The 27218-nt window shown below is 51.8% G+C and overlaps 1 protein-coding gene across 4 annotated transcripts in view; it reads left to right on the forward strand.

Moving 5' to 3' along the window:
- The window catches only part of DNAH2 (dynein axonemal heavy chain 2), a 119860-nt gene that overhangs the window by 52040 nt on the left and 40602 nt on the right, over nucleotides 1-27218 (forward strand). For all 4 annotated transcript variants that reach the window (XM_051825206.2, XM_051825208.2, XM_008270771.4 and 1 more), the window contains 24 exons: nucleotides 1840-2014; nucleotides 3834-3997; nucleotides 6280-6441; nucleotides 6536-6639; nucleotides 9444-9600; nucleotides 9746-9828; nucleotides 9952-10132; nucleotides 10490-10628; nucleotides 14543-14760; nucleotides 14971-15072; nucleotides 15424-15549; nucleotides 15847-15957; nucleotides 16244-16432; nucleotides 17218-17321; nucleotides 17420-17609; nucleotides 18389-18569; nucleotides 19270-19397; nucleotides 19761-19913; nucleotides 20149-20274; nucleotides 25379-25597; nucleotides 25778-25895; nucleotides 26111-26247; nucleotides 26815-26952; nucleotides 27045-27203. In XM_051825206.2, coding sequence (XP_051681166.2) covers nucleotides 1840-2014; nucleotides 3834-3997; nucleotides 6280-6441; nucleotides 6536-6639; nucleotides 9444-9600; nucleotides 9746-9828; nucleotides 9952-10132; nucleotides 10490-10628; nucleotides 14543-14760; nucleotides 14971-15072; nucleotides 15424-15549; nucleotides 15847-15957; nucleotides 16244-16432; nucleotides 17218-17321; nucleotides 17420-17609; nucleotides 18389-18569; nucleotides 19270-19397; nucleotides 19761-19913; nucleotides 20149-20274; nucleotides 25379-25597; nucleotides 25778-25895; nucleotides 26111-26247; nucleotides 26815-26952; nucleotides 27045-27203 — 3564 coding nt within the window. The remainder of the gene's footprint in view (nucleotides 1-1839; nucleotides 2015-3833; nucleotides 3998-6279; nucleotides 6442-6535; nucleotides 6640-9443; nucleotides 9601-9745; nucleotides 9829-9951; nucleotides 10133-10489; nucleotides 10629-14542; nucleotides 14761-14970; nucleotides 15073-15423; nucleotides 15550-15846; nucleotides 15958-16243; nucleotides 16433-17217; nucleotides 17322-17419; nucleotides 17610-18388; nucleotides 18570-19269; nucleotides 19398-19760; nucleotides 19914-20148; nucleotides 20275-25378; nucleotides 25598-25777; nucleotides 25896-26110; nucleotides 26248-26814; nucleotides 26953-27044; nucleotides 27204-27218) is intronic.

Raw genomic sequence — 27218 nt, forward strand, 5'->3', positions numbered from 1 at the left:
CTCTGAAGCTGGGCTCACACCACCAGCAGCAGACTGTGTGTGTTGGGGGGGACTCTTATTCTGTTGGGGGGCAGGGAGTGGCACATAGAGAAGTGAGAGGGGAGAAGACTCGATTCAAAAGCCACTGAGAGGGGCCGGCGCTGTGGCACAGTGGGTAAAGCTGCTGCCTGCAGTGCCCACATCTCATATAGGCACTGGTACAAGACCTGGCTGCTCCACTTCTGATCCAGCTCTCTGCTATGGCCTGACTAAGCCGTAGAAGATGACCCAAATCCTTGGGCCCCTGCATCTGCACCTGCATGGGAGATCTGGAGGAAGCTCCTGGCTCCTGGCTTAGGATCAGCACAGCACCCGCCATTGCAGCCATCTTGGGAGTGAACCAGCGAATGGAAGACTTCTCTCTTTCTGCCTCTCTGTAACTCTGCCTTTCAAATAGATACATAAATTAAAAAAAAAAAAAAAGTCACTGAGAACCAAAGGCAACTCCAGTTACATTTGACATCCATTTATAGGTTTCTTGTAGACTCAGCAATTCTTCTCTCTCTCTTTCTTTCTTTCTTTCTTTCTTTCTTTCTTTCTTTCTTTCTTTCTTTCTTTCTTTCTTTCTTTCTTTCTTTCTTTCTTGTTTTAAAGATTTATTTTAGTTATTTGAAAGGTAGAATTACAGAGAGAGAAAGGGAGAGACAGAGAGATATTCCTTCCGCTGATTCATTCCCCAAATGGCCACAATGGCTGGAGCTGGGCTTATCCGAAGCCAGGAGCCAGGAGCTTCTTCCAGGTTTCCCACGTGAGTGCAGGGGCCCCAGTACTTGGGCCATCTTCTGCTGCTTTCCCAGACCACAGCAGAGAGCTGGATCAGAAGTGGAGCAGCCGGGACTCAAACCACGCCTATATGGGATGCCAGTGTCACAGGTGCCAGCTTTACCCACTATGCCACAACACTGGCACCTTCTTTTTATTAAATTTAAATTTATCATTTATTTTCATATTATTCAAGAGACAGAGAGACAGACATACATGGAGGTCCTACGTTTACCAGTTCACTCCCCAAAGGCTCACAAGAGTCAGGCCTGGGTCAGGCTGAAGCCAGCAGCCTGGAACTCTGTCTGGGTCTCCTCCATGGCTGGCAGGGACCCAAGTACTTGAGCTTTCACCTGCTGTCCCTCAGGGTGCACATGAGCAGGAAACTGGATTGGAAGTGAGGTTGGGACTCAAGCCCAGGCACTCAGATATGGGACGTGAGCATCCCAAGTGGCGTCTGAGCCTTTGCGCCAAACACTGGCTTCTCATTGTGGTTTCTCTGGGCCTCATGGCACACATAGAACTTGTCTCTGGTGTTGCAGTCAGCCTTTTGCTACTGGAACTAGAATACCAAAGGGAAGCTACTTATGAAGAAGGTTTATTTTTGGCTCATGGTTTTGGAGGTTCCCAGTCTGTGATCAGGCAGCCCCACTGGTCTGGTGTCCAATGAAGGTGGTGAAAGGAGGGGGGTCCCGTGGCAATCCAGGAAACAGAGACACAGGGAGCAAGCTAGTCCATGTGGGTCTCCCCTTATACAGCTACCACGATTCCATCATGGGGCTCCACTCTGGTGTCCTAATGAAATCTGGTCTTCTCCCAGAGGCCCTGCCTTCAGACACCATAATGAGATTAAGTTCCTAACCTCTCAGCATAGTAAGGGTTTGGGGTTTGAATTTGTGCTTGAGTTTGGGAACCAAATCATGTTCAAACTGTAGCACATGGGCTTGGTCTGGAGGCTCAGAAAAGAGTCCCTAACAGTATGGGTGAGAAGGACCCACCTGCTGCTCAGAGGTCAACCTTCCCTCTTCGATGCCCCAGGTACTGGAGATGCTGGACAGTCTCAATGGGGAGTGGGTTGCGTTCCAACAAACTCTGCTGGACAGCGAACAAATGCTGAAGAAAAACAAGGAAAAGTTCAAGACCGGCCTTATTCACTCAGCTGATGATTTCAAGAAGAAAGCACATACTCTTCTGGAAGATTTTGAATTCAAAGGTTCTCCTTTTCCCAGCTCTTCCCTCTACTTTAGCCTTTGTTTTGAGACCGAGTCTTCAAAGCTTAGGTCCTGGTAAGGTGAGAACGAGGATGGGAGGAGGCAGATGCCAGGTGCCAGGTGCAGGGGAAGCACCACAGGGAACAAAGGGTGAGAACACCGGAAGTCACTCAGGTTTGGTTAGAAGGCAGAGGCCCAGCTCATAACATTTCTGGTTTTCTTTCACTTTTTTTTTTTTTTTTTTTTTTTTTGACAGGCAGAGTGGACAGTGTGAGAGAGAGACAGAGAGAAAGGTCTTCCTTTGCCGTTGGTTCACCCTCCAATGGCCGCCGCGGCCGGTGCGCTGCGGCCGGCGCACCGCGCTGATCCGATGGCAGGAGCCAGGAGCCAGGTGCTTTTCCTGGTCTCCCATGGGGTGCAGGGCCCAAGCACCTGGGCCATCCTCCACTGCACTCCCTGGCCACAGCAGAGGGCTGGCCTGGAAGAGGGGCAACCGGGACAGAATCCGGCGCCCCGACCGGGACTAGAACCCGGTGTGCCGGCGCTGCTAGGCGGAGGATTAGCCTAGTGAGCCACGGTGCCAGCCAACTTTTTTTTTTTTTTTTTTTTTTTTGAGATTTATTTATTTACGTGAAAGGCAGAGCTACAGAGAGGCAGAGGCAGAGAGAGAAAGAGAGGTCTTCCATCTGCTGGCCCACTCTCCAGAGGGCTGCAACAGCTGGAGCTGAACCGATCTGAAGCCAGGAGCCAGGAGCCTTTTCCTGGTCTCCCATGTGGGTGCAGGGGCCCAAGCACTTGGGCCATCTTCCACTGCTTTCTCAGGCCATAGAGAGCTGGATCGGAAGTGGAGCAGCCAAGACTCGAACCAGTGCCCATATGGGATGCCAGCACTGCAGGCGGAGGCCTTACCTGCTAAGCCACAGCACTGGCTCCTTACTTTAAAAAATTATTTTTTGTTTATTTGAAAGGCAGAGTTAGAGAGAGAGAGAGAGGGAGGGAGGGAGGGAGGGACAGATCTTCCATCTGCTGGTTCACTCCCCAAATGGCCTCAAGAGCTGGGGCTTGGCCAGGTCAAAGTCAGGAGCCAGGAACTTCACTCAGGTCTCCTACATGGGTGCAGGAACCCAAGGACTTGGGCCATGTTCCGCTGTTTTCCCAGGCGCATTAGCAGGGAGCTGGATTGGAAGTGGAGCAGCTGGGACATGAACTAGTGCCCATATGGGATGCTGACATTGCAGGTGGTGGTCTAACCTGTTATGCCACAATGCCAGCCTCTTCCGGTTTTCTTATACCAGCTTCCCATGTTCCATCTGTTTCTTACTTATTGATTTTTATTTTAAAGGCAGAAAGACAGAGATTTCCCATCTGCAGGTTTATTCCTCAAATGCCCACAACAGCCAGGACTGGGCTAGGCTGAATAAGGGAGCCAGAAACTCAATCCAGGTCTCCCAATTGGGTGGCAGGGACCCAAGTACTTGGGCCATCACCTGCTATGTCCTCATGAGTAGGAAGCTGGAATTGGAAGCAGAACTGGGACTCAAACCCAGGCACTCTGATATTGAGGGGAGGTGTCCCAAGTACCAGGTGTCTTAACCATCAGACCAAGCACCCACCCCTGTTCTGTTTCTGATTCTTGAATCACATTTGTAGTTTCCACTAAATTTATCCATCGTTCTTCCAACACATTCTCTCTTCTCCTCCGTGCCCTCCCTCTCTCCTGTGAGAAGATTTCCGCACAGGGAGATGGGAGGGCCAGGACTGTCCTTTCAAGAGACCAAGGGCTCGGGTTGGGTGCTGAGTTACATCCTGACCTCCCCACAGGCCCCTTCACCAGTAACGTGGGCCACGTGGTTGCCCTGGACCAGATCACGCAGGTGCGGGCCACGCTGATGGCCATGCGGGAAGAAGAAAACAATCTCCGCCACAACCTGGGCATCTTCAAGATCGAGCAGCCCATCTCCAAGGACCTTCAGAACCTGGAGAAGGTAGCGAACTGAGCGGGCCCCATGGCAACCAGGGAGAACGGGTCCCCGGGGCCTGGGAAAACAGTTGGGACCAGGAGATGAGCTCACAAGGAGCAGGGTTTTTTGGTTTTTCAATTTAAGTAAAATTCACCTAATAAAAGTAACCGTTTCCACTGATCCAGTGGCATTTAGTACATTCACCACTGTGGGGAGCAACTGGGAGCAACTCGGACTAGACTGTTACTGGAATTAAGACTTATTCTATGCATCTGCTCTCCCACAATATGGCGCTGGGAGAGGAGGAAACAGCTTCTACACAGTTGCCTCCAGTTCAACCAATAAACTGTAGGACCTGCTCCTGATTGGAGGAGAGCAGCGTACTCCGCGTGTGGGTAGCAGAGTTGGGATTGGTGGAAGAGGACTATAAAGGAGGAGAAAGACAACATGCACCAGGAACATCTATCTGAAGGAACACCTGAGCAGCCCCCGAGAGAGCCGGCCGGCGGTGTGCCGCTCCCCCGCGGAAGTGGGGAAAGTGGCTGGGGGAACCGCCCTTCCACGGAGGTGGAAGGGTCGGTAGCCAACCCGGGAAGAACCAGCAGCAAACCCGGGAAGGGCCGAGCAGACAAAAGAACAGCGCAGGGTCCTGTGTCGTTCCTCCACAAAGAGGGGGAGCGACATAATGGTGCCGTGACTCGGATAGGAAACCTAGGCAGGGTCCTGTGTCGTTCCTCCACGAAGAGGGGGAGCGACACACCACATTCTGTGACCATCACCGTTATCTAGTCCCAAAGCATATTCATTATCTACCATGAACAGAAACCCTGGACCTGTTAGCAGCCACTCCCCACCCCCTCTCCCTAGCCCCTGTCAGTTACTAGTTTGTTTCCATGCACATGGATTTGCCTGTTCTAGACATTTCATATAAATGGGAATATGCCATAGAATATGCCTTTTCTGTATCAGACTTCTTTCACCTGTCACAATGTCTTTAAGGCTCATCCATAATGTAGCATATATCAAGTCCTTCATTCCTTTTTGTGGTTGAATAATATCCTGTTTGGATGTCCTGTGCTTTTAAAAATTTTACTTATTTTCATTTAATCTGAAAGAGAGAGAGAGAGAGAGAGAGGAGGAGGAGTGAAATCTTCCATCCTTTGGTTCCTCCCCCCCAATGCCTACAACAGCCAGGGTTGGGCCAAGCCAAAGCTGGGAGCTGGGAACTTCATCAGGGTCTCCCTTGGGCCATCTTCGGCTGCTTTCCCAGATATATCAGCAGGAGGTTGGATCCGAAGTGGAGCAACCTGGATTTAAACCTGGTACTCCACTATGTGATGCAGGTGTCCCAAGTTGGACTTACCTGAAGTGTCAAATACCCACCCTTGGATTTGCCACATTTTAAAATATAATCCATTCAGCAATCAATGGGCATTTGGGTTGTTTCTACCTTTCAGCCATCGTGAGTAGTGCTGCTACCATCATGAGTGTACTTGTATTCTTTCTGAACACCTGCTCCCTTCCCTGTGAGAGCAAACCTGGGAGCAGAATTGCTGGATTATATGGTGACTCAATGTTTAATGTTTTGAGGAGCTGTCAAGCTATATTCCACAGAAGCTGTGCCATTAAACATTCTCACTGGCCAAATAGGGTTCCCGTTTCTCCGTGTCCTTGCCAACACTCATTTTCCACAACTGTTTTACCCAATTCTAACCATCTAGTGGATGTGTGGTTATATCTATATCTGGTTGAGGGTTTTTTCTTTTTAATTAATTGATTTCATTTGAGAGAAGGAGAGACATACGGTGATCTCCCACCTATTGGTTCACTCAAACGCCGGCAACAGCCAGGCTGGGCCAGGAGCTAGAAACTCCATCTGGGTCTCCCACATGGATGGCAGGGATCCAACGACTTGAGCCATCACCTGCTGCCTCCCAGGGTGGGCACCAGGAGGAAGCTGGAATCGGGAGCAGAGCCACAACTTGAACCCTGTCGCTCCACCGTGGGGTGTGGGAATCCCAAGCAGCGTCTTAACTGCTGTGTTAAACACTCGCCCCTTGTTGAGGGTTTGATTTGCATTCCTCTGATAACTGATGGTGTTGAAGGTTTTTTCGGGTGCTTATTACTTGAGCTATTAAGGCAAGAGAGTAGAGAAAAAAAAGTGTGAACTCAGGAGGCAGCTCTGTCACCTGGAGTGAGGAGCTTCAAGAAATGAGAGGAGAAAAGGGCCCGAGCAGGTGGCTGGCAGAGAGGAAGGGGGCAGGTCTCACTCTGCACAACATGTCTTTCCACTGTCACCCGTGTAGGAGCTGGACGCACTCCAGCAGGTCTGGGAGATCACACGGGACTGGGAGGAGAACTGGAACCAGTGGAAGACTGGCCGGTTCCTGACCCTGCAGACGGAGAGCATGGAGAGCATGGCCCACGGGCTGTTTCGTCGCCTCACAAGACTAGCCAAAGAGTATAAGGTGTGTGGGGACAGGAGGCAAGGAGCGTGAGCTGGGGAGCAAGTGGAACTGTCGGGGTCTGGCCGGTCTTCTGACACCTCTCACTTTTACTCAGGACCGAAACTGGGAAATTATTGAAACCACTCGCTCCAAAATCGAGCAGTTCAAGAGGACCATGCCTCTCATCTCCGACCTGCGGAACCCTGCCCTCCGAGACAGGTGAGGCTGCTGCTCCCTCCTGGGGCAGCTGCTTTGTCCCCTCCCAGGCTGTGCCACCACCCAGGTCTTTCCATTCCCTCCCACTCAAGTACTCACAGTGGTCATAGCTCTCTCTTGTTCTCTGTCCACGCACAAGTATCCCCGCCCCCACAAAGTTTTTTTTATCTTTTTAAAGATTATTTATTTGAAAAGGGGAGAAGGCCGGCGCCGCGGCTCACTAGGCTAATCCTCCGCCTTGCGGCGCCGGCACACCGGGTTCTAGTCCTGGTCGGGGCGCCAGATTCTGTCCTGGTTGCCCCTCTTCCAGGCCAGCTCTCTGCTGTGGCCAGGGAGTGCAGTGGAGGATGGCCCAAGTGCTTGGGCCCTGCACCCCATGGGAGACCAGGATAAGTACCTGGCTCCTGCCATCGGATCATCACGGTGCGCCGGCCGCAGTGCGCCAGCCGTGGTGGCCATTGGAGGGTGAACCGACGGCAAAGGAAGACCTTTCTCTCTGTCTCTCTCTCACTGTCCACTCTGCCTGTCAAAAAAAAAAAAAAAAAAAAAAAAAAAAAAAAAAAAAAGAGAGAGAGAGAGAGAGAGAAAAGGGGAGAGAGTTCTGTCTGCTGGTTCATTCCCCATATGGCCACAATGGCTGGAGCTGGGCCATGCCAAGAGCCGGGATCTACATCTGGGTCCCCCGTGTGGGTGGCAGGGGCCCAAGCACTTGGTGTATCTTCTGCTGCCTTCCCAGAAGCACTCTTAGCAAAGAGCTGGATTGGAAATAGAGCAGCTGGGACTCAAGCTGGCACTCCAGTATGGGATGCCAGAGTCCTGAGATACTTAAAATGCTTAACCTGCTGTGCCACAATGCTGGCCCCCTAAAATACTTTATTTTTAAATTGACAAATAAAAATTATATATATGTATATATATATATATATTTCTGGTGTGCAGCATGCTGTTTTGAAATACGTATACATCATGGTAGAGCTCATTAACATGCATCCCCTCACACACTTGTGGTGAGCACACTGAGGATCTACTCGGCGATTTTCAAGTAGGCAGTGGAGCATTATTGACTACAGTCACCGTGTTACTCAGTGGCTCTCTTGGACTTCCTCCTCTGTCTAGCTGAAATTTCATACCCTTGACTAATATCTCCCCAACACCCCTGCTTTCCACCTCATTCTACCCTCGCTTTTGTGAGTCTGACTTTTTCAGTGCCATGCATGACGTGGGATGATGCAGCACTTGTCTTTCTATGTCTGACTGATGTCACTTTAGAGAACGTCGTACAGGTTCATCTGTGCTATTGCAAATGACAGGGTTCCCAGCATGGTGCCTACACCATCCTTACCTCGGCTGCTCATGCATTGAGGACAGTTGGTGGCTCTGTGTCTTCACTGTTGTGCCCAGTTATGCAGTGGACACGGGGTGCAGACATCACACCTGCTGCTGTCACCTGGCACCATGTTGGATTCTGCTTGACTGTGTTCTCTGCCTCCTGCCCTGGCGCCTCTCCTGTCTACTTTATGTTGCCTATGATGGCTAAGTCCAATGTCTTTTGCCATAACAAAGGCTTTTTTTATGTAGCTGAAAATATGGCTTTCTTTATGTTTTTTGCTTCTGAGGCTTGTTTAAGACCTTCTTCATCAAAGTTTTTTTAAAAAATATTTATTTATTTGTTTGAAAATCAGAGTTACAGAGAGGGGTTGGGGAAAGAGACAGAGATCTTTTATCTGCTGGTTCACTCTCCAAATGACCACAGTGGCTGGGGCTGCCCAGGCCAAAGCCAGGAGCCAGGAGCTTCATCTAGGTCTTCCACATGGGTGGCAGGGACCCATACACTTGGGCCATCTTCCATTGCTTTCCTAGGCCATCAGCTGGGAGCTGGATTGGGAACAGGGCAGTTGGGACATGAACTGGTCCTCTATGGGATGCTGTCATCCCAGGCAGTGGCTAGACCCAGTATACCATAAAGCTGCAACACTAGCCCCCTCCCGCCCCTTCCCCCAAAGTTCCAAGTTCCTTCTCTCCATTATTTCCTCTAATACTCTTCCTTTGTGTTGTGCAAGTTTAACTCTTTTGATGCATCTGGCATTTTTTATAGGATCCAGGAGACATTACAAACCACTGGGGCACGGAATAAAGTATTTTAGAGGCCGGCATTGTGTTGTAGTGGATAAAGCCACCACCCGCAATGCGGGCATCCCATATGGGCCTGACCCAGTGCTGGTCATTGTGGTCATCTGGGGAGTGAACTAGCAGATGGAAGATCTCTCTACCTCTTTCAAATAAATAAGTAAATCCTAAAAAAAAAAAAAGTATTTTATAAGCGGTGTTTGAATTGCTGCCTGTCCATTTGGGAGAAAATAGTTGTGCTTGTGCATTGCCTCCAGTGTCATGCTGCTGGCAGAGTTCCATAGTTTACATGGAAAAGTCTAACCTAACCACTTTATTCAGTTAAAGTCTTAACATCTTTGAGCCTCAGTTTCCTCATCTATAGGTGGGATGATAATGATTGGTAATTTATGAAATAGTTATGAGGATTAGAATGCTTCATGTTAGAACATTAGCACAGAGCGTTTACTGTAGGACTCCTACAGTAACTATATTTGGGTGCATATCTGTCTCAACTCCCTCCCAGAGAATCAATTCCCGGAGGGCGTACCCTCAGTCTCTGTACCTCTCCTGGTGCCCAAGATTGCAGCTGAGAGCCTGTTTAGTAAAATCTATCAGGTCATGACTCAAGAGGGAGGACGCGTAGGGAGCAATGCCCTGGTGTCTGGTCCCCTGATCCGATCTCCTGTCCCTGGCTGCAGGCACTGGGACCAAGTCAGGAATGAGATTCAACGGGAGTTTGATCAGGAATCTGAAAGCTTCACCCTGGAGCAGATTGTCGAGCTTGGGATGGATCAGCATGTGGAGAAAATTGGGGAGATCTCTGCCTCGGCAACCAAAGAGCTGGCCATAGAACTGGTAACGGCACAGCCTCCACCTCCCGCATTGCCTGGCCCCCTGGAGTCCAGGCTCCCAGCTGTCCACTGCCTGGTGGCCCAGCCATCTCCTCTTCCCTTTGTGGACTAGGTACCTGATTGTCCCGCCCCCTGCCTTCCCTCCTCAGGCGTTACAGAACATTGCCAAGACCTGGGATGTGACTCAGCTAGACATTGTGCCCTACAAGGATAAGGGCCATCACCGGATCAGGTAGAAGAGGAGCCCAGGGCTCGAGAGGAGAGGAGGGCAGGGCCATATGAGCTGGGCTGCAGGGGAGGGACCAACGTTCGGTTGATGGGGATGGGACTACGATTTTGACTTCTTATGCCCCAGAGGTACAGAAGAAGTTTTCCAGGCACTGGAAGATAACCAGGTAGCCCTGTCGACCATGAAGGCATCTCGTTTCGTCAAAGCCTTTGAGAAGGACGTGGACCACTGGGAACGCTGCCTCTCCCTCATCCTGGAGGTTATTGAGATGGTGCTCACGGTACAGCGCCAGTGGATGTATCTTGAGGTCAGAATTCAGTGCCTGAGCCCTTCCTACTTCCTGCTGCCGCTCCTGTATTTCCTGAGGACCGACACATTTGCCCTGTCGTCAGCCTCCCGTTACCACTTTTGCAGTCACTTTTCGTCCATGATCCAGCCATCCGACCCTGAGGTGCCCTCCCCAACAAGCCTCTGCCCTTCCCTGATTCTCATTCCATTTTTCTTCTTGACCCAGAGACCCAGCCTCTCAATCCCAGCTTCCCTTGGACATCTTGGCCTTTGGCTTCTGATGTGTTCTATCTTCTACCCAGCTGTCAGCTCAGACCCCGAGAGCAGTGGGGGATGTGGGAGAAACAGCCTCTCACCCCGATTCTTGACCCCTCAGAATATCTTCCTGGGAGAGGACATCCGCAAGCAGCTGCCCAACGAGTCAGCCTTGTTTGACCAGGTCAACAACAACTGGAAGTCCATCATGGACCGGATGAACAAGGACAACAATGCTCTCCGGAGCACCCACCACCCAGGTCAGAACCCCACACTTCTAGCCCTGACAGAGCCTCGTTGGTACTATAGATATATGAAGTCAGGGCCACATGCTTCCATTGTTAAAACACTAACTGTTGCACATGGCTGTTGTAATACTTGCCATCACTGTTGCCCCTTCTAAGCATTAAATAATTATTCAGCTAGTTAAATTCAGCAAATATCTGAGTAGAGTATAACCCAGTTTTAAGACCAGGGGATTTAGAATCAGACTGGAGTTCAGACTCTGACTCAGGCCTCACTGACTGTGTGCTCCTGGGCAGCTTGCTTCCCCCACGTGACAGCCTGCTCATCTTTAGTAGGGAGTTAGTGGTAGCTCTTTCCCCAGGTTTTTGTGAGGATTGTCAAGGAGTACAGGACACCCACAGGCCAGGGTCTGACATCAAGTTAGTACTCCGTTAACAGCCTTGTGTCTCAGCAAGCCCTGGCGGAGGAGACGTGCTCTCTAGCAAGTCACTGAATGTGCACATTTGTGCAAGAACACAGGTAACTGAGATGCCACAAATAAAGCACTCACCACATGCAATGGCACCTGGAAAGCCATTATTATCATTGTATTGGCTTTATTGGAGATAATATCTAGTCTTCATTGGAGATACTTTGGTAGGTATGGAGATGGGGTAGGGGTGGGGAAGAGAGGGATGAGTAGAGAGGTGGACTCACAGTGAGGCCTGGCTAGCTAGGGTAGAGTCAGGGACCTGTGCTTTTGCTGATGGGTACCTAGCATGGGAATTCTGAGGACAAGAGACTGAGAGCTTCTTTGTTTTACCTAGGGCTGATCTAACAATTCTTCATTTTCCCCAAAGCCTGGAATATACACATAAAACTTAAAATCATTGCTCTGACAGCGTGTAACTGTATGATATGCAAAGCTGGGTGTCAACAAGTGATAATATTGAAAATAACTGGCAAAAATGATATTTTAGCCGGCACCGTGGCTCACTAGGCTAATCCTCCACCTTGCGGCACCGGCACACCGGGTTCTAGTCCCGGTCAGGGCGCCGGATTCTGTCCCAGTTGCCCCTCTTCCAGGCCAGCTCTCTGTTGTGGCCAGGGAGTGCAGTGGAGGATGGCCCAAGTGCTTGGGCCCTGCACCCCATGGGAGACCAGGATAAGTACCTGGCTCCTGCCATCGGATCAGCGCGGTGTGCCGGCCGCAGCGCGCCAGCCGTGGCGGCCATTGAAGGGTGAACCAACGGCAAAAGGAAGACCTTTCTCTCTGTCTCTCTCTCTCACTATCCACTCTGCCTGTCAAAAAAAAAATTATATTTTAGAACAACTTGAAGCAAAATTATAAAAACCATTACCCCTTTGTTGAATGGACAAAACAAATCCATCTTGTCCACAGTTACTGAGATTCCCTGAGGTACCTAGGGGTCACTCAAGTAGTCACTCAAAGGCTCCAGCAGCCAAAGACTTTGTGTGGAAGGCCTGAGGGTCACCTCAGACTTCACACTCGTGAGCATCCGTATTCTCTTCAGGAAGCTAGAAACTGAGGGGCTGGCATTGTGGCATAGCAGATGAAGCCTCCTGTGATTTCAGCATCCATGTAGGTGCCAGCTGGAGTCCTAGCTGCTCCATTTCTCATCCAGCTCCCTGCTAATCGCCTGGGAAGAGCAGTGGAAGATGGCCCAAGTATTTGGGACCCCTGCACCCACATGGGAGACCTGGAAGAAGTTCTGAGCTCCTGCCTTGGGCCTGGCTTAGTCCCAACTCTTGCAGTCATTTGAGGCGTGAACCAGCAGATAGAAGATCTCTCTCTCTCTCTCTCTCTCCTCTAATCAAGAACTAAGGCATTGGGATGTTGGCTGGAGGAAACTAAGATTACTAAGAATGTTACAAATATGAATGCATTTCATTTTTTTGAAGATTTATTTATTTGAGGCCGGTGCCGCGGCTCACTAGGCTAATCCTCCGCCTAGCGGCGCTGGCACACCGGGTTCTAGTCCCGGTCAGGGCACCGGATTCTGTCCCGGTTGCCCCTCTTCCAGGCCAGCTCTCTGCTGTGGCCAGGGAGTGCAGTGGAGGATGGCCCAAGTGCTTGGGCCCTGCACACGCATGGGAGACCAGGAGAAGCACCTGGCTCCTGCCTTCGGATCAGCGTGATGTGCCGTCTGCGGCGGCCATTGGAGGGTGAACCAACGGTAAAGGAAGACCTTTCTTTCTGTCACTCTCTCTCTCACTGTCCACTCTGCCTGTCAAAAATTAAAAAAAAAAAAAGATTTGGCCGGCGCCGTGGCTCAATAGGCTAATCCTCCACCTTGCGGCGCCGGCACACCGGGTTCTAGTCCCGGTTGGGGCGCCGGATTCTGTCCCGGTTGCCCCTCTTCCAGGCCAGCTCTCTGCTATGGCCAGGGAGTGCAGTGGAGGATGGCCCAAGTGCTTGGGCCCTGCACCCCATGGGAGACCAGGAAAAGCACCTGGATCCTGGCTCCTGCCATCGGATCAGCGCGGTGCGCTGGCCGCAGCGTGCCGGCCGCGGCGGCCATTGGAGGGTGAACCAACGGCAAAGGAAGACCTTTCTCTCTCTGTCTCTCTCTCTCACTGTCCACTCTGCCTGTCAAAAATAAAAAAAAAAAATAAAAAAAAAAAAGATTTATTTATTTGAAAGGCAGTTAGAGAGAGGGAAATCGTCCATCTGCTGGTTCACTCCCCAAATGGCTGCCATGGTCAGGGATGGGCCAGTCTGAAGACAGGAGCCTGGAACTCTATCTAGGTCTCTCATGTGGGTGTCGGGGGCCCAAGCACTTGGACCATCTTCCACTGCCTTCCTCCAGGAGCATCAGTGGGGAGCGGGATATGAAACAGAGCAGCTGGGATTCAAACCGGTGTTCTTATGGGTTGATGGCATCACCAACAGTGGCTTAACCTGCTGCACCACAATGCTGGTCCCAATACATTTTATTTAATGTCTCATATTGCTCTTTGAGGTGAGGTGAGTCAGGTTGCCATTTTACAGCCAACAAAGTCAGTGAGGTTGATTGACATACTAGTGAGCAAAATCCTTGTCATTTGGATGCTGCCTTCCCCGCCCAGGCTCATGCTCTTCTTGCTGTGTCATGCAGGACACTGGTGACCCCGTCATTGCAGACCTCTGCCATGTGCATGTGATATGTATTTAAATCTACTGACTTAACTTGTTAGATTGTATAAATGCAGATTAAAGTCTAATTTTCAGAAGCTGTTGGGCTGACCTGTGAAGCCCTACATTCTTAGATGGCATGAGACTGATACTTCCAAAGGCCAATGGGAGATGGGGTTATATGAACAAAATCATATATGATGTATAATTAACCTATAAACTATAACATGTGCAGTGTTCAACTATAGTATGTATAATGGGTACTTATAGATGAATTAGTGAAGAGAGTGGGGCAAGTGTGATAGAAGGGTTGGAGATACTTCTCTGCTCCCTCCCAACTCCTTGTGACAATCTGTACCCCAACACTCAAGAGTTGGTAAAGTGGATACATCTGGGGACTCCAGATCTACAGGGAAGTGGTCAAAAGGCCATCAGGCTGGTGCCGCGGCTCACTAGGCTAATCCTCCGCCTGCGGCGCCGGCACACCGGGTTCTAGCTCTGGTCGGGGCACCAGATTCTGTCCCAGTTGCTCCTCTTCCAGTCCAGCTCTCTGCTGAGGCCCGGGAAGGCAGTGGAGGATGGCCCAAGTGCTTGGGCCCTGCACCCGTATGGGAGACCAGGAGGAAGCACCTGGCTCCTGGCTTCGGATTGGCGCAGCACGCCAGCTGTAGCGGCCACTGGGGTGGTGGTGGTGGTGGTGAACCAATGGAAAGGAAGACCTTTTTCTCTCTCTCTCTCTCTCACTGTCTAACTCTGCCTGTAAAAAAAAAAAAAAAAAAGCCATCAGATGTCATTCATTGCCCTTCTTTGTAGGCCTCCTGGACAAATTGACAGAAATGAACACAATCCTGGAAGACATCCAGAAGTCTCTGGATATGTATTTGGAGACCAAGCGCCACATTTTCCCCCGCTTCTACTTCTTGTCTAACGATGACCTGCTGGAGATTCTGGGCCAGTCCCGCAACCCGGAGGCTGTGCAGCCACACCTCAAAAAATGCTTTGACAACATCAAACTGCTGAAGATCCAGAAGGTTCACAGTGGTGGCTGGGGGGGGGGGGGGCATGCCCTCCCAACAGGAGGGTGGTGCTGATGAGTGGCTCCAGATTCTAGAACTTCTCGAGGACTGGTAATATCGCGAGGAGGGGAAAGGAGCAGAGATTACCCTCTCAAGGCCCAAATACTTCTAAGCAGTTAGCAAGAGGAGGCGGGCAAAGCCATTCATAGCTTCTCTCTTCTGCAGGCTGGGGGACCCAGCAGCAAGTGGGAAGCCATAGGGATGTACTCAGGCGACGGCGAGTACGTGGACTTCCTCCACCTCGTACTTTTAGAAGGGCCTGTGGAGGTGAGTGGTGAGGGTCTAAGAACCAAGCTGGTTCTTCCTCCTCTTAGAAAGTTCACTTGGCTTTGTGAAGAGGGAACATCTCTGGGGAGGAAGATTAGTTGCTTTTATTCCCCTCCCACCTGCCATTCCTGACAGCTATAACCTCTGCCTTGTACCCATTTCCTTTGGGAAACCAGACAATTTGCCTGCTAGTCTCCCACTACTCGCAGGGGCCTGCACCACCTTTGTCCAGCTCTTGCCTTTTTCTTGAAGCCAAAGCCCTGGAGTCCTGTTTCCTGAGTACCTTTCCTTTGGAAGACCTAGACTCTGACCCCCGAGGCTGCGCCAACCTGTTCTTTCACCTCCCCCTAGTCCTGGCTTGGCGACGTGGAACGGACCATGAGGGTGACCCTGCGGGACCTTCTCCGGAACTGCCGCCTGGCTCTCAAGAAGTTCCTCAACAAGAGAGACAAATGGGTGAAGGAGTGGGCTGGCCAGGTAGGCTGGGGGGGGCAGCAAGAAAGATGGCACCAAGAGGGAGCAGTGAACAGAAAGACAGGGTCTCGATCTTTACAAAGTGAAGATTTCTCGCTCTCTTTCTGGACTGTGGCTTTGGTACTCCGCTTGCCATACCCTGAGCTCCTGACCTGAGCCTCATGCCCCATCCCTTACAACAGATTAGGTGTAGCGAGAGATGCCTCCATAGCATCTAATCCTGGGGAAGCTGCGCTTGGGATCTGGGCTGTGCGGGAGTCCAGGGCAGGGCTTTGGCATACAGCTTCTGCACCTGCCCAGGTGGTGATCACCGCCAGCCAGATCCAGTGGACGGCTGATGTCACCAAGTGCCTGATGACAGCCAAGGAGCGGGGAGACAAGAAAATCCTCAAGGTCATGAAGAAGAAGCAGGTGGGGAGCTCAGCAGACGTGGGATCAGCCTGGAGTTAGAACGCGGAGGAGGGGTGATTTGTTAGGGACAGAACTAGAGGGAAGCTGATGGCAAAGGGTCAGGTTGAGGAGCTTTGCGATGGAAGCCAGAGAAGAAAGTCTGGGGCGCAGCAGAGTCATGTTTTCCTGTACCGATGCTGGGTGTCGGGAGTTGCAATGGGTATGATCAGCAGTGACTGGGGATTGCTGTGGTCAGGTTTTGGTGGCGCTGCTCCATCTGCTCTCCTCGACGGCCTCTTTTCCACAGGTGTCAATACTGAATAAGTACTCAGAAGCCATCAGGGGGAACTTGACCAAGATCATGCGGCTTAAAATCGTGGCTCTGGTGACGATAGAGATCCACGCCCGGGACGTCTTGGAGAAGCTCTACAAGAGTGGCCTCATGGACGTCAACTCCTTCGACTGGCTTAGCCAGCTTCGGTTCTACTGGGAGAAGGTGCTGGACGGCTCATTCCCCACTCTGTTCCCCCCACACTGAATCCTGATGCTCTCTAACTACAGTGATATCCTGCCTGACCCGTAGTCTATCACAGCATCCCAGCCGGCTTCCTGACTCTGTCGCAGTTCCTCAATCAAGAGTGACAAGGTGGCCAGTGCCGCGGCTCAATAGGCTAATCCTCCACCTAGCGGCGTCGGCACACCAGGTTCTAGTCCCAGTCGGGGCGCCGGATTAAGTCCCGGTTGCCCCTCTTCCAGGCCAGCTCTCTGCTGTGGCCAGGGAGTGCAGTGGAGGATGGCCCAAGTGCTTGGGCCCTGCACCCCATGGGAGACCAGGAGAAGCACCTGGCTCCTGCCTTCGGATCAGCGCGGTGTGCCGGCCGCAGTGCGCCAGCCGTGGCGGCCATTGGAGGGTGAACCAATGGCAAAAGGAAGACCTTTCTCTCTGTCTCTCTCTCTCTCCACTATCCACTCTGCCTGTCCAAAAAAAAAAAAAAAAAAAAAAAAAAAATTAAAAAAAAATTAAAAAAAAGAGTGACAAGGCATTGTTCCAGCCAGGGCTCACTCTGTGTGTCACTTGATGGGGACTCGAAAAACACGCCACCAGGCAGTGGTGTCATCCATCTTGGCTATAAACGCTTCCTTCCATTTAGCTCTCAAACCAAACTCCTGATCTTCCACCTGCACCCTCCCTTTCCTTCCTGATCCCTTCTCTCAGCCATTTTCCCAGCCCTCTCTGTTCCTCCAAGCCCACCCCTTTCTCCTTCTGCCCTGTCTCCCCAGGATCTCGATGACTGTATGATCCGTCAGACCAATACACAATTCCAGTATGGCTACGAGTACTTGGGCAACTCCGGGCGGCTGGTCATCACTCCCCTGACAGACAGGTCCACCACGGGGGATGAGAGAGGTGGTTGGGGTAGGAGCAGCAGGGGCTGAGAGGAGGCTATGGGAGGCTGACTCGGGTCCTGTCCTCTATTCTCAGGTGTTACATGACACTGACCACGGCGTTGCACCTGCATCGAGGAGGCTCCCCTAAAGGTCCAGCTGGCACAGGAAAGACTGAGACCGTCAAGGACCTGGGCAAGGCCCTTGGCATATACGTCATTGTGGTCAACTGCTCTGAGGGTCTGGACTACAAGTCCATGGGCCGAATGTACTCAGGCCTGGCCCAAGTGAGTGTCCTGCCTCCCTGTCCCAGAGACCCCTTAAATATCAAATTCCCAGATATTGGGTGGTGCTTTGGAGCTTACAACGTCGCATCGCCTCAGGTGGTTCTTGCATTCAGGGAAGTCTCTTCACCCTCCTGAGCTTCAGGTCGCTCATTTGCCAAATCAGATGGTTGCGTAAGGCTCAAGGAAGGTCCTGGACGCAAACTGCCCGGCACGCAGTGCTTCCCCCGCACACATGTTCTCCAGCCCATCCCTTTTCTAGAGTTGTCCCCCACTGGTGGGAAGCTCTGGACAGAGCCACCGTAGTGCCACTCTGGTGCCCTTCTCCCCACTGCCCTAGAGGCCACCTTGCATATCAAAACATGTTTTTTTAAAGATTTATTTTATTTATTTGAAAAGCAGAGTAACAGAGAGAAAGGGAGAGCTACCATCTGCTGATTCACTCCCCAGATGGCCACAGTGGCCAGGGCTGGACTAGGCTGAAGCCAGGAATCTGAAACTCCATCCAGGTCTCCCATGTGGGTGGCAGGGGCCCTAGTAGTTGGTCCGTCTTTTGCTGCCTTCCCTGGCACACTAGCAGAGAGCTGGATGGGAAGCCGGGCAGCTGGGACTCGAACCCGCGCTCCAAGGTGGAATGCCAGTGTTGTAGGTGGCGGCTTCCCCTGCTGTGCCACAGTGCTGGCCCTCAGTGCTAACAGATTTTAAGGAAGAGTGTATTACTCATGCTCTCCAGTATCTTGGGGCGCTTCTCTTGCTCCCAGTCACTCTGCTCCCTCCCACAGACTGGCGCCTGGGGCTGCTTCGATGAGTTCAATCGCATCAACATCGAGGTGCTGTCAGTGGTGGCCCAGCAGATCCTGTCCATCCTGTCCGCCTTGACTGCTGGCCTCACTCGCTTCCATTTTGAGGGCTTTGAAATCAATCTGGTGTGGTCCTGTGGGATCTTCATTACCATGAATCCCGGTAGGTGGTAGGGAGGAGATGGGGCTCCCCCGGGCAGAACTGAGTATCGGGGCAAATGGCCACATATCCTCCCCTGCTCCCTCCAAGAGCAATCTGGTGGGAGGTAGCAAAGGGTGAGGGAAGGCTAAGCAGTTTCTGGGAGAAGGGGAGGCTCTTACTGTTCTCTCCAAGGGGGTTAGTGACCACCTGGGTGTACATACGTAGCCCTATTTTTAAGGTACCCAGAATTCTGGTCTACCTGCCCCTCCCCCTTTTTGGGGAATGGGAGCATCTCCCCCCAGTGTGGGGCCTAAGATCTGTCATTGACGTCCCTAGGAGCAGCTGTGAGGGATAGGTCTAGGATTGCAGCACAGGCATGTGCAAGGGTTTAGGTTCTGAGGAATCGGAGAGACAGCTGTGATTTCTGTTAGGACTGGCGTGAGTTATACATAGAACCGGAAGCAGTGGGAAATTGATGGCTCTGTGATTTCAGTTTGGAACTGGGCCACATAGAAAGTACGGAAAGGACCAGAAACGGGGAAGGAAGACCACAATGGAAAGGGAAGAGCCAGGGCTGAGATGAGGAAGGAAGTGGTGTTGGAGTCAGAGCATGGAGCTAGGGGCGGGGGCGGGGCTGACTGGGAAGTGGGTTTGGGAAAAGAAGTCAAGACGAGGACCTGAGGACCCATGTGGACTCTGAACGAATGGCGTTGTTTCCCAGGCTATGCTGGCCGCACGGAGCTCCCTGAGAACCTCAAGTCCATGTTCCGCCCCATTGCCATGGTGGTGCCCGATTCTACCCTTATTGCCGAAATCATTCTTTTTGGGGAAGGCTTTGGCAACTGCAAGGTATTCTGATAATGCATTTTATCCCGTTGTTTTGTTTCCTATCCACAATTATTCCCTGGACAGAGTGCCCCACCCCCGCCCCGCAAAGGCCTCACAATCAGATTACACTACAAAGAGCTTGGACTGTTGGCAGTAGGATGTGGAGGCAGAAAAAAGTCAAAGGAGGAAAGTGCCCCACTGTGATGCCACTGGTCCATAATTTCACCAGTAGGGAGATCTTGGCGCTGGGTTGTCCACACAGCACCCCTGCTCAGTTGCTGCAGGTCTGGGGACCTAGCTTCTCGTATCCATCGCCACCCTTGGATGAAGCAGAGGGATCTGGGGGACAAACGAACAGTTCCCACCTCTGTTTCTGTTACGCAGATCCTGGCCAAGAAGGTGTACACACTTTACTCACTGGCCGTGCAACAGCTCTCCCGACAGGATCACTACGACTTTGGCCTGCGTGCCCTCACCTCCCTCTTGCGCTACGCAGGCAAGAAGCGCCGCCTACAGCCTGACCTGACTGATGAGGAGGTAACCACAAACACGGCCCTTGGGCCTTAACCTCCACTGTCCCTGGTCCTACCCGCCGGCACCAAGGTGTTTTGGATGCTTTCCTCCCAGATGGAGATGCCCACCCTCCTGTCTTGCCCCCTGTGTTACCCAAGTTCTACCTGTTGTCCCGCTTACGACCAACTCTGGTATATCCCATTGTTCTTGGCTCCTGCACCTGAGGCTCAAGCCTGGGGCCTGTCTTTTCCCCCTCCAGGTTCTGTTGCTGTCAATGAGGGATATGAACATTGCCAAGCTAACCTCGGTCGACGTGCCTCTGTTCAACGCCATCGTACAAGATCTCTTTCCCAGCGTCGAGCTGCCTGTCATCGACTACGGCAAGGTATGTATTCCTCAGTATCCTGCCTGACCTCATCTCCGAATGTGTGTCTGGGAACAAGGAAATGTGGCTTCCTCCCATTGTCCTGCCATCCTCTAGCCATGACTGCGCAAGACGGTGGAGCTCTGTGGGCTTCCTTACCTATAAAATGCTGCCGCCTACCCTCTGGCCACACTCACCCACCCCCGCTCACTCCCGTGCAGCGGTTCTCTGTCTTTACTGAAACCTTGAGCCCACTGGCCTTTCCACTTCCACATTACCCATTGCTTCTCTCCTGCCTCCACTTATCTCCTCACTGAGGGAGTCTGGAGGAGAGATTTCCAATTCAGAGCAGTGAAGTAGAGGGGGTGGGGAGAAGGGGGCTTTTAGAAAGTTTAAGAACTTTCTTCTCCAGCAGTATGGTAACAGAGGCACCGTGAAAAATCTTTTCCATTGAAACTACTAAAATGCTGGCTAGAAACGTAAGATAGCATCTTTTCTGAATGCCTTGCTAAGCTGGCAAGAAAGAAGGAATTCGGGAGATGTGGGAGTAAAAGCAGAAATCCCGAGAGGGAAGTGAGTGCCAAAGCTGGCTCTCTCCCTCGGAATTTTTGTCGAGCGTGAGGCACTGCGGGTAGGAGAGAAAGCTGCCCAAATTTGGAGGTGTGGCAGAGAACCCAGCGTGCAGAACTCTCAGCCCAGAAGGGACAACACCCTCATTCCACCATGCAGAAGGCCAAATACAGAAAACAAGCTTGCTCTTCACGTTTATTTATTTTATTTATAAGGGGTGGGGGAGAGACAGAGAGAGACATCTCCCATCTGGTGGCTTACTCCCCAGATGACCCCAGCAGCCAGGACTGGGGCAGGCTGAAACAAGGAGCCAGGAACTCGATCTGAGTCTCCCACGTGGGTGGCAGTGACCCAAGTACTTGAGCCACCGCCTGCCTCCTCCCAGGGTGCATCAGCAGGAAGCTGCAATGAAGATCAGAGCCGGGACTCAAACTCAGGCACCCTGCTATGGGATGTGGGCCCCCCTAGCGACAGGCTAACCGCTGCCCCAAAGGCCTGCCAGCAATGCGTGCTTGTCTGACCTGTTACAATGGAACAAAGGAGCAACATCTCCTTAGAGACTTCCTGACCGCAAGCCAGCCCTCACAGGATTATAAATAATTCTACTGTGTCAAAACACAAATATCAAGCTTAGATTCTAATTTTAAACAGCAATTAGGTTGTAAGTGACCCCGCGTGACTGACGGGGGTCAGTCTCTGGAGGACTGAGACTTCAACTTTTGCCTCCAAGAATTCTCACACATAAAAGTTCAAGGAAACGGGGGCAGGCGTTTTGCCTCTGGGGACACCTTTTGCCCACTGGTTAAGTCCCCTCTTGGGACACTCGCATCTCACATCAGAATGTCTGGTTCGTGTCCCATCTCCTCCAGTTCTGATCAGCTTCCTGCTAATGCACACCCTGGGAGGCAGAAGAACAACACACAGTGGAGTCAGATCCATGAAGACTTTAACTCCTGAAACTATAGGCACAGATTTTAAAAATAGCTACATTGGGGCCGGCTGCTCAACTGGCTGCTCCTCTTCAGACCCAGCTCTCTGATGGTGGCCTGGGAGGGCAGTGGAGGATGGTCCAAGTTCTTGGGCCCTTGCACCCATGTGGGAGACCTGGAGGAGGCTCCTGGCTCCTGGCTTCGGATCGGCGCAGCTCCGGCCGTTGCAGCCATTTGGGGAGTGAACCAGTGGATGGAAGACCTCTGTCTCTGTCTCTCCCTCTCCCTGTGTCTGTAATTCTGCCTCTCAAATAAATAAATAAATCTTTTTTAAAAAGCTGTGTTCACCAGCTTTGGCCCCCTGCCAAGAACCACTATGGACATTTGGAGAGTGAACTGGGAGATGGAAGCTCGCTTGCTCGCTCTCTCTTTCTCAAATAAATTTTAAAAAATTTAAAGTGGATTAAAATCTGCCACAACTAAGTAAACTAATTCATGAGGCACACATACACAAAATGATTGGGAGAGTGGGAGAAGGATAGGCAAGTCTTAGGCACACGAAGAAAATGGATAGATTGTGGCCTAGTTAGCAAGCCTGAGCAGGCCAGAAGTGGGGGACACTGAAAGGCTGCCTTCACAGGGCCAACTAAGCGTTTGTGGGGAGTAGGGGAGGGAGTGAAGGGGGCGTAACTGAAGTACAGAGGCAAAAGACGTTAGCTAGGCTGGATCTCTGGCTCTGCCTCTCCTCTGTGGCCCTGCGTGACTGCTCCTCCCGTACCCAGGAAGGAGATGGTGGGGCAAAACGCAGGCGTCTGGACCTGGCGACACCAAGTGCAGTCGGTTGAGCCCCATTGCAGGAGTCACAGGATGAGCCCCATTACAAGTGGGGATTAAGCGGATATCTCCTCAGGGAATACAGACACCTCAGTCTGCTTTCATCTTGCGGCTCCCAGAATGGTGGCGGCCAGACAGGCAGCTGGGGGACTTATCTCTGGGGAATCTGGCTGGCCGGAGAGGAGTGACTAAGACACAGACAACGGAAATGTCTCAGCAGAGGCCCAGGCCAATCACCTACAGACCCTCAAAGCCCACAGGTTCCACCCACACACTCAGAGACTCCTTTTGGATTTTGGTCCCCTTGCCTTAATGTGAACAGAAGTCCGTGGCTCTGTGGGTACTGAGGAAAAGCCTCTACTGTGGGAGAAGCCAAAACAAATAGGAAAAAGCAAGTGGGAGAAAACAGATAAAGGAGAGAGAAGAAAAAAAAAATAGGTAAATCCATCAGTAGTAATCTCACAGGAAAGATTAAGGTGCTATACTTAGGAAATGCTATTTAAAAAGGGGATAGTCCAGAGAATAGAGCAAAGGAGGAAAGAGGTAAGATTCAAAAGCCGGTATAGGAAAGATAGTATCCAAATACCAGGAGTTTCAAAAAGTAGAAACCGCACATGGAAGGAGTGGCATCAGTAACGAAGCGGTTCAGGAAGAGCACCCGGAGATGAAGGATGTGCTTCCGACATGAAAGTGTCCACAAGCGACAACGTAAATCCTTACAAAGTCCTATCGCTGTGAAATTTCAAAACACCAGGACACGGAAAAGATTACCAAGCGTCCAAAGAGAGAAGACGGGGTGAGGGTGGGTGATTGGCACCGCGGTTAAGCTGCCACTGGGAGCACCTGCCACGTTGGAGTTCAAGGCCCAGCTCCTGTGCTCACAATCCAGCTTCCTGCTAACGCACACATTGGGAAGCAGCAGGTGACGGCCCAGATGCTTGGGTCCCCACCACCCACAGGGGAGACCCAGATGGAGTTCATGGCTCTTGGCTTTGGAGTGCACAGCCCTGGCTGTTGTGGACGTTTGGGGAATAAACAAGTGGAAAAAAGTTCTCTAGGTCCGTCTGTCTCTCTGCCTTTCAAATAAAATGAAAATAAATGAGCAAATTATTTGAAAAAAGTTTGAACCATACAATAACAATCTTGATATAGGTATCTATAGAAATTGAAGAATAACCACTGTTTTCCAAGCACATATAGAATATTTAGGAACATTGACTAGGTAGACTCTAAGTCTGCCTCAAATAAATTTAAATAAATAAGTAATTGCCTAGAAATGGTTTAACTGTTACCAGATAACTATGTTTTTTTTGACAGGCAGAGTTAGACAGTGAGAGAGGGAGACAGAGAGAAAGGTCTTCCTTCTGTTGGTTCACCCCCCAAATGGCTGCTACGGCCAGCGCACAGCGCTGATCCAAAGCTGGGAGCCAGGTGCTTCCTCCTGGTCTCCCATGTGGGTGCAGGGCCTAAGCACCTGGGCCATCCTCCACTGCCTTCCCGGGCCACAGCAGAGAGCTGGCCTGGAAGAGGAGCAACCGGGACAGAATCTGGCATCCTGACTGGGACTGGAACCTGGGGTGCCGGCGCCGCAGGCGGAGGATTAGCCTAGTGAGCCGTGGTGCCGGCCAGATAACTATTTTTTTTTTTTTTTTTGACAGGCAGAGTGGACAGTGAGAGAGAGACAGAGAGAGAGGTCTTCCTTTTTGCCGTTGGTTCACCCTCCAATGGCTGCTGCGGCCAGCGTGCTGCGGCCAGCGCACCGCGCTAATCCGAAGGCAGGAACCAGGTGCTTCTCCTGGTCTCCCATGGGGTGCAGGGCCCAAGCGCTTGGGCCATCCTCCACTGCACTCCTGGGCCACAGCAGAGAGCTGGCCTGGAAGAGGGGCAACCAGGACAGAATCCAGCACCCTGACTGGGACAAGAACCCGCTGTACCGGTGCCGCAGGCGGAGGATTAGCCTATTGAGCCACGGCGCCGGCCCAGATAACTATTTTTTTAAAAGATTTATTTATTTATTTGAAAGTCAGAGTTACACAGAGAAGGAGAGGCAGGGGGAGAGAGAGAGAGAAGTCCTCCATCTGCTAATTCACTCTTCAATTGTCTGCAATGGCTGGAGCTGTGCTGATCTGAAGCCAGGAACCAGGAGCTTCCTCCAGGTCTCCCACATAGATGCAAGGGTCCAAGGACTTTGGCTATCTTCTGCTGCTTTCCTAGGCCATAGCAGAGAGCTGGATCAGAAGTGGAGCATCCAGGACTCGAACCAGCACCCATATATATGGGATGCCGACACTGCAGGCGGCGGCTTTACCTACTATGCCACAGCGACGTCCCCAGATAACTTAGCTATTAAAATGGTATTAGCAGCAAGTAAGATCTGTAAGACTGTATGTCATTCCTCTTACAGTCAATACCAATAAAAATCCATAGGTGAACTGACAAGGTCACGTGTTCTTAGCCATGTTCCTAGCACCCAACACAGTGCTTAGCACCTACTGGGGAGACCTGATAAATATTTGCTGGATACTAACAGAAAAGATTTATAAAATTCCATCTCAGAGATGGCGCAGACACGGACACAGAGGCTCAGAACCAGCCCGGCTGACCCCAGAGCCAGCCCCTTAACTCTGCAGCTGGCCAGTTTCCTGGTGAGCAAACACTGGCCAGAGTGCAGAGGGCCCTGGCAGCACCTTTATCAGTGTGCAGCGTCCTCCCCGGCGTTGGGGAGGTTTTGGAAGTCCTCTGGGGGCCGCATCCTCTTTGTTCCATTCCTTTGTTCTCCCCCACCCCCCCAGCTGCAGGAGGCCATCGAGCAGGAGATTCGAGACATGGGCCTGCAGAGCACACCATTCACCATCACCAAGGTTTTCCAGTTGTATGAAACCAAGAACTCCCGCCACTCCACCATGATCGTGGGCTGCACGGGCAGTGGCAAGACTGCCTCATGGCGAATCCTACAGGCCTCCTTGTCCTCTCTGTGCCGCGCCGGGGACCCCAACTTCAACATCGTTAGAGTATGGAGTTGGGGCAGTGGAGTCAGGCGGGTGGTGGACAAGGCTGCTTGGGTATCAGGGAGGGCCATGCCTGGTCCAGAGAGGCCTGGGAGAGATGAGACAGAGAAGGGCAAGTGCCAAGAGGGGACTGGAGATAAAGGAGGCTCTGGGGATTTTTAATTACTTCTGTGTTGTTTTTAGGAGTTCCCTTTGAACCCCAAGGCTTTGTCCCTTGGAGAACTCTACGGGGAATATGACCTGAACACTAATGAATGGACAGATGGCATCTTGTCCAGTGTCATGAGAACAGCATGTGCAGGTAGCCAAAGGGTCATGGGATGGGGGAGAGCAGATGTTTGAGTCTCCTAAGGGGATGGGCACCCTGGGGGTTGGAGGCTCAAATTCGGGAGAGAGATGCTTGGGGCCTGGGGGGCAGAGCCTGCATCCCCATGGAACGTGTGTGTGTGTGTGTGTGTGTGTGTGGCACCGAGACGATAAGTTTCCTGGCTTCCTGATTGTCCATCTCCTGCTAAGACGAGAAGCCGGATGAGAAGTGGATCCTTTTCGATGGGCCTGTGGACACTTTGTGGATCGAGAGCATGAACTCCGTCATGGACGACAACAAAGTGTTGACCCTCATCAACGGCGAGCGCATCGCAATGCCTGAGCAGGTACAGGGGTGCAGCCAGGTACCCAGGGCCCTGCAGAAGCAGGACCGAGGGCGTGGGCCGGGGACTGGGGCAGGAGGCCCAGAAGTCTAAAGGAAGAGTAAGTTCCATCAGAGAGCTGAGGAGGAGGGTGCCCAGATCCAGGGAGAGCTGCGACTGAAGGGAAAAATGCTTTGCCAACCTTGGGTGTGGAGAACGATGGTGCAGAAAAGAACTTTGTGTCCCAGGAAGCCCCGTGTTGGCTTGGGTGACCATCCTCAGCCTCACCGCCACTGACATCTGAGGCACGGCCTTCATTTGTGACAACAGCCAGGGTTATGAATTCAGAGGCTGTGGAGCCCACTCCCTCCACCCACTCAGACAATGCGAGCGAGAGTGATTTTTCATAAGCATAATCTTGAATACACTCTAATTTCTTTTAAAGACCAAACTGTTCATACACCTCAACTCTCTATTCTTTTTGCCACTTGACGGAAGCATTGCAGGGCGTCAGACTTCTGGAGTCTTTATTTTTTATAGATGGGGAGGGGCAGAGAGCAAGGCAAAATTCTGACCAGAGTGCATCCTTAGGTGTCTCTCCTGTTCGAAGTGGAGAACTTGGCGGTGGCCTCTCCAGCCACTGTGTCTCGCTGCGGGATGGTCTACACCGACTACGTCGACCTGGGCTGGAAGCCCTATGTCCAGTCGTGGCTGGAGAAGAGGCCAAAGGTGCACAGGGGATTGAGGAGTGGGAACGTAGCCAGGCGGCCTGTGGGCCACGGATGAGTAAGTGAAGAGCCTCCTTCTTAACTCCCCCGCAGGGTGAGGTGGAGCCCCTGCAGCGCATGTTTGAGAAGTTCATCAACAAGATCCTGGCCTTTAAGAAGGACAACTGCAATGAGCTGGTGCCACTCCCCGAGTACAGCGGCATCATCTCACTCTGCAAGCTGTACTCAGCCCTGGCCACGCCAGAGAATGGGGTGAGGGGACCCCCC

The sequence above is a fragment of the Oryctolagus cuniculus genome, chromosome 17 (genome assembly GCF_964237555.1).
Source record: "Oryctolagus cuniculus chromosome 17, mOryCun1.1, whole genome shotgun sequence".
NCBI lineage: Eukaryota > Metazoa > Chordata > Mammalia > Lagomorpha > Leporidae > Oryctolagus > Oryctolagus cuniculus.